This window comes from Melospiza melodia, chromosome 6 (genome assembly GCF_035770615.1).
Source record: "Melospiza melodia melodia isolate bMelMel2 chromosome 6, bMelMel2.pri, whole genome shotgun sequence".
Taxonomy (NCBI): Eukaryota; Metazoa; Chordata; class Aves; order Passeriformes; family Passerellidae; genus Melospiza; species Melospiza melodia.
The window spans coordinates 60019752-60033455 of NC_086199.1; the positions used below are offsets into that span (position 1 = coordinate 60019752).

The 13704-nt window shown below is 38.5% G+C and overlaps 1 protein-coding gene across 1 annotated transcript in view; it reads right to left on the reverse strand.

The window, feature by feature from the left end:
• ABCC8 (ATP binding cassette subfamily C member 8) overlaps window positions 1-13704 on the reverse strand; it is a 73454-nt gene that overhangs the window by 14005 nt on the left and 45745 nt on the right. The window contains exons 19-29 of the mRNA XM_063158567.1: window positions 13096-13194; window positions 12211-12295; window positions 11472-11552; window positions 9298-9435; window positions 6791-6916; window positions 6003-6096; window positions 5157-5404; window positions 4455-4615; window positions 3223-3292; window positions 2418-2575; window positions 1169-1261 (exon numbers count right to left, since the gene is read on the reverse strand). Coding sequence (XP_063014637.1) covers window positions 1169-1261; window positions 2418-2575; window positions 3223-3292; window positions 4455-4615; window positions 5157-5404; window positions 6003-6096; window positions 6791-6916; window positions 9298-9435; window positions 11472-11552; window positions 12211-12295; window positions 13096-13194 — 1353 coding nt within the window. The remainder of the gene's footprint in view (window positions 1-1168; window positions 1262-2417; window positions 2576-3222; window positions 3293-4454; window positions 4616-5156; window positions 5405-6002; window positions 6097-6790; window positions 6917-9297; window positions 9436-11471; window positions 11553-12210; window positions 12296-13095; window positions 13195-13704) is intronic.

Consider the following 13704-nt stretch of genomic DNA (forward strand, 5'->3'; position numbering starts at 1 on the left):
GATCAAATAAAAGGATAAAGGAATGAGAAAAGCAGAATTAAAAGAAAAATTGTTTTCCCTGCAAATTGAACATGGACATAACTACAAACCATAGAACATTGTTGGCACTTAATGAATTAAATATTCAAGAACAGTAATTAATGGAAAACATTAAGTTGCTCCACCATTCTTGGGTAAGCTACCTTCAGTCCAAAAGGAACAAACACTTAAATTGGTTATTCTTTCTTTGATCTATTTATAAATATTTTAAATATTTATAACATATTTAAAACATTTAAGTTACCTTTGTGCATTACTTCTATTAGAAAATTCCAATTATATACATTAGGAAGAATAAATAAAACCTACTATTTCAAGGATGGAAGGGTAACAATAATAATTAACTGACAAAATATGTAAACATCATCTAGATGAGAATCTAGTGGAAAAGTTGACCGTGTTTGAGTCAACTGGGAAAAGACAAGAATAGCCCTGGTTCAGGGAAAGCAGCTGGTAAGCTCAGCAGTGCTTTTTTATTGGTACCTCTGAGGTATCAGCATGACTGCCAGTTTTCTAACACACACACAGAACTCAGGCACGTTATCAGGTATTCCTGGGCTGCCCTCCTGGGAGCTTATGTGGATGGAAAAACAAACCAAAACAGGCAAGGAAATACTTTGTCTCCAGCTTGTGTATTTCCAAAATCAGTGTAAACACCCACATTTTCAACTAGTAAACTTAAAAACAATGCAGGGTACTACTGGAGCCTCTGAAGTCAGCAGCATGCACAGCTCATCTGCCCAGGACATGGACACAGATTATTCTGTACCAAGTTGGTGCATATTAGTTCTGCCATGGAAACTGTCCAAGCCCATCATCTGCCACACCACAAGCTGTGGTAATTGCAGGTTAATTTAGCTTCTTAAATCACATTTGCCCTCAAGTTCTGTTTTTCAGGCTGCATGCAAGTGTCTGGACAGCAACCACAGGGCAGATGACCCACATGTGCTTATTCTTTTTACAGTGACTCTTCTGCATACAAAATGCTTAAAATTCTTCAATGTTTGACATCCCCACCTGCCCATGTTGTAAGGGCTCTGGATTTTTTAGACAGAACAGTTTAAGACATAACATCATAACATTACCTCACTTTTGAATATCTATGTTTCTTAAAAAAAAAAATCTGTACCTGAAGGCTCGGATGGTGGTAAGACCTTCAACGGTCTCTGAAAAATGGGACAGTAATGGTAGCTGAGTGCTGTCATCCAGCTGCTGCAGGTCCCTGAAGAGGGTTAGGAAAAGAATTTAGTAAAAAAACAGGTTTGTTGTGCAGTTACTCTCTTGACTTAGGCCCAGGGAGTGAAAAGGAATATCATCACAATAGTCACATACATAAGGTTCAGACAGATTGCAAAGCAGTGCTGCAGGGGAATGAATTCCCCAGCAGGATTTTTCTTTTAACATTTAACTAGCTGGAGTTCTGAATGGGTCTTTTCCCTTCACTGCCTTCCCTCCTTTCTCCTACATTCCTTTTGCTTGTAGTCAATTTTTTATTGATTTAAACACCATTCTGTCTCTGTACTGAATATCAATTTAATGGAATGCTGCAAAGAGGAGCTCAAGTTAAGCAGAAGACAAAGTGCACCCCCAGATAACAGCACAACTACTGAGCCAACAGTATCTCATAAACTCAGTAAATCAGAGTCTGCACTCATTATTAAGTTGCATTTCTCAATGTCATATTTAGTCCTCATATCAGTAATAGCACATGTAGGGTGAAATCTATTTAGTCTCAGTTTCTTCCAGCAGGAAGTAAATTGGTTGCAGACTCCCTCTCAATCTGTGCATATATAAGGGGATATGCATATTTTTGCATTGCTGCAAACATTTCACAATAGGGAAACTATCATCTTAGGAGGAGTAAGGTCTCAGACAAAATTAAAATTTTCATGTTTTTAAAAACTAGAAGGAACCCAGAACAGAAGAGGAGGCTAATGCACACTGGATCCTTAATGGCTAGCAGTACCACCATGGTGATGCCGCATTCTGTTAAGTCAACGAAAGGCTGCATATTTCCACTTTGACCTGCACAGGCAGATTTCAGTTTCCCTGTCCACATTTTCTTGCATGCACCTAGCACACAGCCCTTGGGGGAGGACAGAATCCAGCTGGGGTTTTTTGTGTCCTGTGAACTCCAAACACCTTTGATCATGCAGAGTCTGCTTTATCACACAAGTTCTGCTCGAAGAGCTGCCAACAAAGGCACTCTTAAAATGACACATTTCCACTGCACTGGGTTTGTCCCACTTGCAGATAGTGTCACAGCTTTGACAGGACCAAATGCACACATGAAGCTCCCCTGCACTGCAATTCTGCAATTCCCTCCTGCCCTGCAGGGACTGTCCCCAGTGCAGGGACGGTGCTGGCGGTGCCCTTACCGGGAGGCGACTCGGAAGTACTTCTGGATGAAGTAGCACATGATGGCCAGGGGCACCAGGGCGATGAGGAACATGGGTGTGACGTAGGAGATCACAGCAAGGGCAGACACACACAGCAAGGTGGAGCGGCTCAAGCACTCCAGGGTAGCTGGGATGTGCTGTGCAGAGAAGAAAAAAGCACACAGAGTCGTCCATAACATGCCAAGCTTAAAACAATGCTTCCTTTTCCTTTCTCTGGCTTCCACAAAAATTTTATTCCCTGTGTATTTTAAGCATACAGGTCTGCTCTTGAATTTACCAATGGGTTTTGGGGATATCTGAAAGGATTTCTGTGAGGCTGCTTCACATCTGCATTGTGGAGCACAATCCTCATGTCAGAAGATTACAGATGGGATGCAGTAGATGATTTTAGCATGTGCATAAATCCTGGCAGTGCAGTCTGGGGTAAGTAATAGTAATTTGAATTTCAGTCATTTCTATTCTGGGCAATAGCATTTGCTTTTTTCTCATTTAATTTCCTCAAATGAATGTGTTTACTCACTTACAAAAAAAGTAGATACTCTTTAATTTAGGGATATCACTATTGATATTATTTTGCTTCCCTTTTATATACAGGACATCTTAACAAAATAAATGTTTTTTCAATGTGCATGTAAGATGAGGAACTCATTCAGAACTAAGAAAATAATGATTCAAACTGATAGAGTCCAAATTATAGCTCATCCATAAGCTTCACATAGATAAGTCTGTAAAAAATGAAACCCCACTTTTTCAACTTGAGAGCTCAAAAATACTTAAACAGTACCTGGTCGATGGTATTGCAGTCAGCTGAGAATCTGTTCAATATACTTCCCAGAGGAGTTGTTTCAAAAAACCTAAAATGGTGCAAGGAATGGCAAAGTTTACAATACTGGCATTAGAACTGATCCATGTTATTTTGTCTTACCTAAGATAGTTAGTTACTATATCACAGAAACAAGCAAATAAACTGACAGCTGTAGTAAAATTTCTCATTCTGCTCAGAACCTATGGCTTTCCAATTAAATGGAAATGTCTTGAATTTACAACCACAAGCATGAACCTACAACCACTTAGAACCCTACGACTGCAAGCATGTCCTCAGCTCCCTCTACTGCCTAAGCCACGGACATCACATGATTACACTTGAAAAAATCCTTTCAGACTTTAATTTGAAGCCACTTCAATTTAGGAAAAATTCAAAAGAAGTTAAATTGCAAACTCTTGCATATTTCTGGGAACAGAAATTTGTAACAAGAAGAACTACTGTTGGAATAATATATTAAAAGACATTTGGATATGCAAAATGCATACTATATTATTGTTCTGTAACTATTAGCTGTTCCATACCTCATGTGGAACCTGAAGTCTATCCTGGAAAAAAAATCTAAAAATAAGTCTGAGGTTTTTCATGTATATGATTTTCCACGTTCTTTGGATCAAATATAGTTAGTTTAAAAATAAGAACTTGTTTTTCCTAAAGCTGCAGGTTTGAATCAAACTTCACTTTTCCTTTCATATAGAGGAAAAAAACCTTATGGAGGACAACCAAGGTTCTGCTGGAACAAAGTACATCCCAGTATACTCTAATGATGCCTCTAATGACACTTGTCTGAGCTCATTACCTTTCCTAGACTTGCACAATCACTGCCTGACAGTAAATATTTCCAGTGATTAAGATGAGGAAGCATGCTATGAATTATCTGTACCACATATTGATCAATAATTGTGTTTTCTCCCTAATTAAAAACTGCCAAGAGAAATTAAACATGCAAGGAAGTAAATCTCTGAAGTCACAGTCAGACAGGAGAGGCATTTGACTTGTGTCTAGGAACTTAAGCAGCCTGGGTACCATTTTCAAAAACTACTCAGAAGCTTGACACCTGGTGGTTTTTCACTGTTATCTTAAAAAAAATGCAATGACAATCATTTCTTAGTAAAAACTGCACTTAGGAGACTGTCTTGAAGTAAAGAAGACAAAATTACTATAATAAAACTTCTATTACAATCAAGACATACCTCATTGGAGCCAAAATAATTTTATTTAGTAAAGAAGAGTGCAGCTTTTTGGTGACTTTCAAGCCAGTCCACTCCACTGCTATTGATGTGACAAGACATAATATGATGCCAAGGCAGCAAAGGATGCTGAAAACTTTTGAATATTGAGAATGGTCAAATTCCTAAGAAACAAAGAGCAACACAAATATTCACTGTAAATTACATTGAAAATATTTTTGTAAACACAGAAGCACAAAAGTGAAAAAATGTGAGAGTATAACCTTTTTGCTCCCTAAATTAAACTGTCCATGCTTTTCACTCGTCTTAAATCATAATTTATTATCCTTTGGAGAGGAAAATGATTGCATGGAAATAAGTGATAAATCAGAAGTTTAAATTCAAGGAACACCAAAAAAGCCCAGGTTGCTGTGAGAATGCAACAGTGCAGGGAAAACAAAAAAGAACCCTGATATCAAAATTACTTTAGAAACCCAGCTTTAAAAATACAATATATCAATACACTATATATCAATACACAATAAATCTAGCAAAAGGAGACTTAACTTCATTTTACTGTGCCGTATATGCAAAGATGTACTGAGCTTCAAAATACCCTGGAGTGGTTCTTTTATAACATTGCATACAAATCTTGGAGCAGAGGTTGACAGCGGGAGAACACCCCTAGTGAAATCATAAGAGGAAGGTGAAGAAGGCAGTGCCTACCATGCACTGGGAGCAGTTTTTTGTGTCAGGCTCTATCTTGAAAGAAATGGCACGCTCGGTCCAGAGTGCCAGGCAGTAGTCAATGGCCACCATGACCGTGTGCTTCAGCAGCTGGGACAGGAGCAGCAGGGGCAGCAGGAGGATCCCTGCTGCACTCAGGTACTTGCCACAGGCTCTCCAGGGCATCTTGGCTCTCTGATGCAGCACTGAGGACAGGTTGTCTTCGTCATCACTCTCGGTTACTTCTTCTGCAAGGTGCAAGAAAAAAGGACAGCCAAGCTGACATACATCTCCAAGAGACTGGATAGTGGTAGCTACAAACCAGGTATTCCCATCCAGGATAAAGGGTGGCTTTAAGGTCAAAGTACTTGCTCAGAACTGCATGTATTACCTGCTAAACTAAATAGCAATGCATACTAGAAAGATGCAAAAACCCTCAGCACTTGGTGATCAATTTCGTAAAGCACATTTTTGATAGGTGAAAGCAGGGGCTGGATAAAAATCAATTGCAATCTTTTTCCTTTGTAAAACCTTAAGCAAATATGTTTAGCTATTGACAGGTAAAGTTCATCCAGCATATTGTTTAATACTATTCTTCATTCAGTATTAAATCATATTTGCATATAAGAAAAAGCCTCAGAAGTCTGGAGGAAGAGATGACTTGTGAATGCTTGCAATCACTCTGGTCCAGAGGTCACAGCAATGGAAACAAGCACTCCTATAAATCACAACTCACATGAAAAACGTTTTGATCTCCTGCCAGTTTGAATGGTGTTAATTCATTCTAATATCATTTAACAGTGAATCAGTAATGTACTGGCAGTGGGCTCAAAGGGTGCCCTTTACCTTCATCCTCTTCATCATCTTTCAGCAATGCTTCCCGGGAATACATCGTCCTCCGATGTCTTTCCAAAACAGGGTTTTCCTCAATAGTTGTTTCCTGAAAAAGGCACAGCTCATGTGTTTTTAACCAGAGAATTAATAAAAAAAAAAAAAAAATGATACTTGTGATAAAACTCAGCGAAAAATACAAGTGGGAATCTCACAGCAGGCAGCTGTAAGTGATTGATTTTCTACCTCTGTATAAAACCAAAGGAGATAAATGAAATATCTAACATTCATTTCAGGTTGTCAATCCCAACCCTCCTGGAATCTTAACTTGGAAATTTATCCTGAATTAATAAGATCAAAGATTAATATCAGATTCTTCTTGTGTTATAAGTATGAAAGACAAAATGTCTTCATCATTTAGGGAACTTGACACAGGCATATCTGCAAAGCTCCCACCCAAGGCAATGAATAAATTCAGGCATATCTATAAAACCAGCTGTCAATATCAGCAAAGCTTTTCCTAAAATGGCCATATTTATATTCCTCAGGTGGCAATATTTTGATAGGGCTTCCTATCAAGAATGAATTAGAACAGTATCAAGGAAATATGACATGTCCAGATGAAGGAATTTATCTTGAGAGATAAATAATAACGGTAACACCAATACTCATTCATATTAAGTTAGACATCACACATAGTATGTCAATTCTTGTTAAACCTTTCAAACTAAGGTAAAAAAAAAAGGCAGCGCAACATTTTCTTGCACATATTGCACATATTGATTGCCCTGCCCATCAAAAACCTTCTCCAGCTCCTGGTCTTGTCGATTCATTAATGTCTTCCAGTGTTCAAAGAGCTCAGTCTCTGATTTCTGAATGTCCTTGAGTGTTCCTTCTCTCTGGATGTTACCATCTTTCATTGCAATTATCTGAAAAGTCAGAAACACAAGCGCTGAGATAAATAGCCATGTATGTCTATTTATTTTAAAGCTATGTGTCTGTGCTTTGACAGGATTTTCTCTTTTCCCTAAATAAATCATATTTCCACAAACAAATCTGACTTCTAAAAAGACAGTGGCATTATCTCTTGGCTCCATCCCCTTCATTCAAGATGCTGAAAACCCAGAAACTTCCTGCCCTCCATGTTTTCAGAAAAGGCTGCTTTTAAGAAAGAGGAATGGGATCCCTGTCAGCAGATCTCTTCCTAAATACAAGTCATTAGCAAGATAAGATTTTAGAGCTCTCTTACCTCCTAAAAGGAAAAAGCTTTTAGCAAGACACTGAGTGCAGGAGGTTTTGCCCTCATTCAGGCAATTAGATTTGAGCATGCTGGCTCCTTCTCTGATACCATGGACTGATAAGGAAGAGCTAGGCAATCTGAATCCCTAAAGCTTTAAAAGCATAAAATAGTGGACACACTTTGGAAAAGAAAAATATCTGTGCAAGACAAAGACTGCAGGGAGCAGTTTCCAGTTTGTGTCAGTGTAACTGTGTTACACACACAGTGGAACTACCACCAGCCTGGGTCTGACAGGGACAATTGGAAAACGAGACATGCAGACTGCAAATCTCCATCATTACAAAACAGTTAATGCACTATTTATTTTTCTCTCTCCCTGGAAACTCAGAAATTTCCACAGGCAGGGAGTGGGGAAATAAACTATTTCATTTATTGCTAAGAATTTACTTTCAATTATTGCTATGAATTTGCACCAGAGAGAAGGTAAAAATAAAGAAAACAAGGATCTTTTTGTGATCAATTTATTCAGGAGACCTACAACTGGGCTGGACCTTGAATTCTTCTGAGGGTTTTGTTGAAAAGATTTAGGAGGACCATGACAAACTTCAAACTATACTTTTATTTAAAATTTCTTAATAAAATAAATATTCCCTCTTCACTCCATTGGGTAAGTATTGCTAAGGATTATTGAAACATACAATTAGGGAAAAAACCTGAATTATTTGTAATAAATCTTTTTTATTATAAAGTTTATACAAATCCTTCCTGTGCTACTGTTTGAAACAGTGTATTTCATAAAAAAATCACACATCTGGAAGATAAGAAAAATAAAGCAATTTTCATACATCTCTTAAAACACTAAGATCTAGAAATGGGTCTTATATTCACAATGAAAATTAAAACAATTACACTGATGAACAGCCATAGCCTTTAAAAAATTTGCAGATATATAAAAACAAAAAAGAAGTTAAGATGGACCTCGTAGGGAGGGGAAGAAGGCAAAAAATTCCTGTATCCCAAGACACACTACTTTGAAAACCAGGGCTGTGTTGAGAACAGTGCTAACTCTAAAGGTAAACAAACAACTGAGGGACAAGGTCACAGCCGAGACCATAAATAACAATTGCTGCCCACCAAACCCTGATCAGAACAAGATGAATGTCTATCTGCAACTTTATACCAAGCCAGCATGAAGCTCAGGAAGCAGCTGCAATATGATTATTTCTTGAGACCAGGAAACTGCTGCTATAGCCTGTGCAGGATGTGAAAGAGAGAAGTCCTGCTAGGAGGTATAACTGCAGTCATCAATCACCATGGGCCAGGAGACCTGGGAGGGTGGAAAACTGCAGGAACTAGTGCAAGGCCAATGGGAACCAATGAATTAAAAAAGAAAGAATCCAAACCCTAAAAATTCCCTTTTCATCTTTTTGACATTTCCAATTACAAACTGGTATAGAAAGCATACCTCCGTTTTTTTTCCCCTTTAAAGTAGAAGATATAAAAAAGAAACCTAACAGAACAATCAAATACTACAGATTTCTTAACATCTTGCCCACACACAAAGGGAAAAGATGTTCTTAATATACTAGTATATACTCAACATGCTAGTACTAACCACAGGGAAACAATGGGTTTTTTCCTTATATTTCCACACTTCCCAATATCCACCTTGCATAAATGAACCTTTTCCTGTGATAACACAAATTCCTAGTAACATCCCAGCAGAGGCAAAGGTGTTACTCAAACATTTCACTGTTTTGAGATCAAAAAATCAGCCAAAATTTTCAATATAACAAATGGTTTGGGATGTTCAATATATTTTAAATGTTACTGGCTTTCATAAGAGTATTAAGAAGCAGGTCTATGAAAATGCAACATATTTAGGTGTTCCAAGATGGGAATAACAAAATTATGGCTCTCCTAACTGGCTGATTTTCAAAAGATCTTTATTACATATCTTCTCACTGAACTATTACTTGGTGGAGAGATGAAGTGAAAGCACTGTTTGCAGCAAGACATGTTCCTGCCATGCTTCTTCTTCCACAGAAAAATTGAGAAGAGGCTCCTTACCCAGTCAGCGTGGGGCAAGTACTGCAGCTTGTGGGTCACCAGCACAACCGTCCGCTTGTCCTCCCGCAGCATCTTCAGGATCCCCTCTTGCATGAGATGGTCACTCAGGTGGATATCCAGGGCAGAAAAAGGATCATCCTGTCATGAGGATAAGGGGGGGGTCAGCTTTTGGAGCCACAACTTGTGGGATCCAAGGAAACTAACAGATTTTAATATCAGTAAAACCAGGTAGATCAACACAGACACACCAAGAGGCCATCAGATCAAAATTGTGAGGAAGAGTTTTCTTAATTTACAGAACGCCAAAACTTGAACTGTGGTTTTACAGAGAGCACTGAGTAACACCAGCTGTGTTAATTCTACAATTCTGTGGGGTTTTCTGGGACCTGCTCCTCTCTCCAGATGTGTTCATGGCCCACACAGCTGGAGAGCATGGCTTCTGTCAGGCTCCCAGTGTGGGTCTGTGGCAAATATTGCATTACTGCTCCACCAATAGGGAAAACAAGCATATTTCTGTTTCCCTTGAACATCACTGCCTCCAGTTATTGGGTTGTTTTTTGTTTGGTTTTTTTTTTCTTCATAAATCAATACACTATTAACAAAGAATCACCAAAAAATATCATAAAAGAAGCAGTATTGATAATTTTGCTGACTCAGCTCAGATGTTTGATTTGAGATCTACATTATCTTATTAAATCAATCAATTATATGCAATTCATTTAGGCATAAATTAATCTCTACTATCTTTTGGGAAACTTGTCTACCTAATCCTATTTATATGGAATCACAAACCCTGTGATTTGATTTGATATTTCTGCTTGCAATAGTGATACTGGCTGTAGGATTTACTTAGTGTTACTTTTTCATACTATAATATCACACTAAACCCAGGCTTCATTAGAAATCAAAAATATCTGAAATTAGAAGTAAGATAAATATGGCCACTTAGATTCACTTAGTTTATTAAACCAGAGCATCACAACATAAAGCACCTAGGAAATGCTTTTGAAACACAATAACTTCATGATCCAGAATTTTCTCTCAAAACCTATGTATGCAGTGTGCTCGCTGAGCAAGGATGTTTTGAGCTCTGCTGCTGCACTCTTCTGACCTGGCACAGACCTAAACATCAGCCACATGACATTTGTACTTGTGAGAGTGAAGCTTCACAGGTATTTCTTTACAAAACCAGCCTTAAAAGAACTGAGTGTTCGCCAATACTAACATATAGGATTCCTGGTTATTTTCTAAATATTAATATTGGAAATGAAGTTTATTTGTAGGTGTTTTTCCATTGTCAAACCATAAGAGAACCTGCTGCTATTAGGAGGTTATTGAGTGTCCTTCACAGAAGGACAAAAAGGGCAAAACCAAGTTACAGACCAATAGTGGATTAGCTGATTTGCAGCACCTGACCCAACTGTTCTCTATTCTCCTGCACTCTGATCTTTGCCTGGAAATGCCCTACAGTGAAGCAAGCACAGATTGATCAGCTTAATTACAGGGAAATGTCTAAAGAGCCTCCCTTTCTTTTAGGTATGACATCTAATGTGCACAGCTTATCTAATCCTACATGATTTATGTCTCACTGTCATAACAGCTGGAGTCAAACCTTCTAGAAAACTGAGCTCAAGAAGGAAGTCCTAAATTGAAAAGCCAGCAAGCTACTACAAGCGAGTGCAGAGGATGCATTTGTTTTTCCACCTGTGAAGGTGTTAGAACCTGCTGTCACTCTCTTTCCATAGCTGAAGCTGGGACAGGATATACAACAGGCAGTTCAGGGTGCAAAAGCAGCTTAGATTGTTGCAGAAAGGAAACACCCCAGACATGAGGCAACATTAATTTTAGGCCTGAGACAGCTTAGGAATTTCATGAATACAGTTGAAACTATTACATTTCCAAGACCCAAAAATAAAAGCAAGGGTCAAATTGAACTTTCAACATACTGAGAGGATAAGCATCAGCATTTTAATGTGCAATACCTACCTGTCTGTCTGCAGCATTTACAAAATGCTTCCTACCTGCAGGCTAGCTGACAAGAGATATAAAACACACAGTGCACATTTGGCTCAGCTCAGTGAAACACAATGTTCAGCATGCGACCCATGAAATACTCTAAATGAAAAAGCAGCTCCTTCTTCTGCATGGAGCATAAACAGAAGGGCACTGCTCACCAGAAACACAACATTTGTCTGCTGGTAAAGTGCTCGTGCCACGCTGATCCGCTGGCGCTGCCCTCCAGACAGATTAATACCCTGGAGATAAGCAGGAGAGAAACAATCAGACAGTTAAAGAAAACATCAACTGAATAGTCATATTCCCTATTCTAATTGAATTATGCATAGAAGACTTTTCTGGGCAGAGAAACATGAGAAATTTTTTCAATGTGTGGGCCTGTAATGTATCCTTGTGGTGTTTTAGGGGGCATTTTTGGGGTTCTTTTGTTTGTACCAGCGCCAGCATATGCTAGAGTAAATTGTTTACAAATCTCTGACTTCTGTTTCCATTCTCATCATTCCCTAATCTTCCCTGATATGATAAAGCTATTGATTAAACACCTGCCCTTCTGTAAATGAAAGGGCTCTAAAAATATATCTATGTATTGTTATTTATTTTTCTGTTACTTCTAAAGAAACCAAAAAATATCCTGTTAAGTCAGGATATCTGCAATAGCAGCTGCAGAATAGTCAAACATTCTGATAGCAGCACATTTAAAGCATTGCACATCACATAAATGACAGTGTTTCCATGTTCACTGAGCAATGAGCTTTCAGACTAATGACCCAAACATACACTTAACTAAAAGATTACCTTTGTTGCCAAATAACCTGTAAGATTTTAAGAACCAACAAAATAATAAACCCCCCTCCATATATTTAAACCAAAAATAGAAGCCTGTAGCTGTTTACTGACCCTCTCTCCAATCTGGGTTTGGTCTCCGTGAGGCAGAATGTCAATATCAGGCTGGAGGGAACAAGCATCAATTACTGCCTTGTACCTGTGGAAACAGAAAGGGCAACAAAATCCACACAGATACTGCTGGAGAAGCACATTTCCTACCTGCAGAGGAACAAAAATTAACCAGCTGGAAAAAATCACACAGTGGAAAACATATTTGTTAGCCACTAATTGTTCTAATGGGATCTCTTTCAATCACAGGCAAGTAAGTAATATTTCAGCTTAGAAAAAGCTGAGCTGAAATCTTATGTTAGCTTCCCAAATAAAAATGTTAAATAGTTAAACCTAGGAAAGACAAACATAAGTTCTTTCAAGGTATATTGCTATTTTTAGCAGTTGGTTTTCACACCTTTGTTTCTTGTTTCAATATCCAAGGACAACAGAAAAAAATGAGTCTAAGATGCAAATGCATAATTGACCACTTCTTTTAAGGGTGGGGAATGGAATACCAACAGCTGATTTCTAAGTATTTTACAATGTGTTGTGGGCATTTATACTGAATAAAAAGGCAGCCCACTAATTCTTTACACACAATATTCCCACTCCCAGACAGGTGATGTCCCTCCAGGAGAGGCAAACTAGTCAATCACATGAGAGAACACTGCATGCTAAACAAACACAATCCTTGGAAATGGAAACATTTGTACACCTGAGCTCAAGTGAGACAAACCCAGTCCTTTGTGTCACTCAGGAAAAGCGTGCTCTAAGGGGGAGGCTGTCATGTTCAGGCAGGTGCAGTAGGTTTGTTCCTGCAGGGAGATGGGGCCCCATGTGTGACCCACGCGACCCCAGTATTTATGGAAAAGGGGAGTAAAACACAACAGTGCTGGAACTTGTTACCTCTGTTTGTTAAAAGAGCTTTCAAATGTGATATTCTCTTCCACTGTGGCATTGAGCAGCCAAGGCTTCTGAGATGCATAAGCTACTGCACCTCTTTTCCTGGGAAAAAAACAAACACAAGAGTTCCCAGCTTACCAGTGAAATTGCTGCTTTTGGAAACCATTTTCTTGTTAATGTAGAAACTAGTAATTAGTCTTCAAAATGCTTTCCTTTCTTTCATTAGGACAATCAATATCTTTTCCATCAAGGAAATACATAAGATGATAAATTTCCAACAGAATACTGGAATTGTTTACCCAACTGAATTTCACTTTGTTCCCTCTTCTACTGTGAGGTGGGATTTGGAGAGTCCAGCTCAATAAAGCTGCCTCTTGATCAGAGTGGATGGCAGGAGGAAAATTACCAAAGACTGAATCCCAGCTCTGTTTGGATAGATTAATAAAAAATTACATGTGTAGCAGATCACTAGTTAGGCAGCACATTTCAGGAGGGACATTCTAGAAAGATAAAGTGTTTGAAAAAGATCCAAACAATCTGCACATGGACAAAGGCAATTCCCTCTGCCATTTCCTCCCCCCCCATTTTTAGAAGAGAACTAGAGTTGGAAAG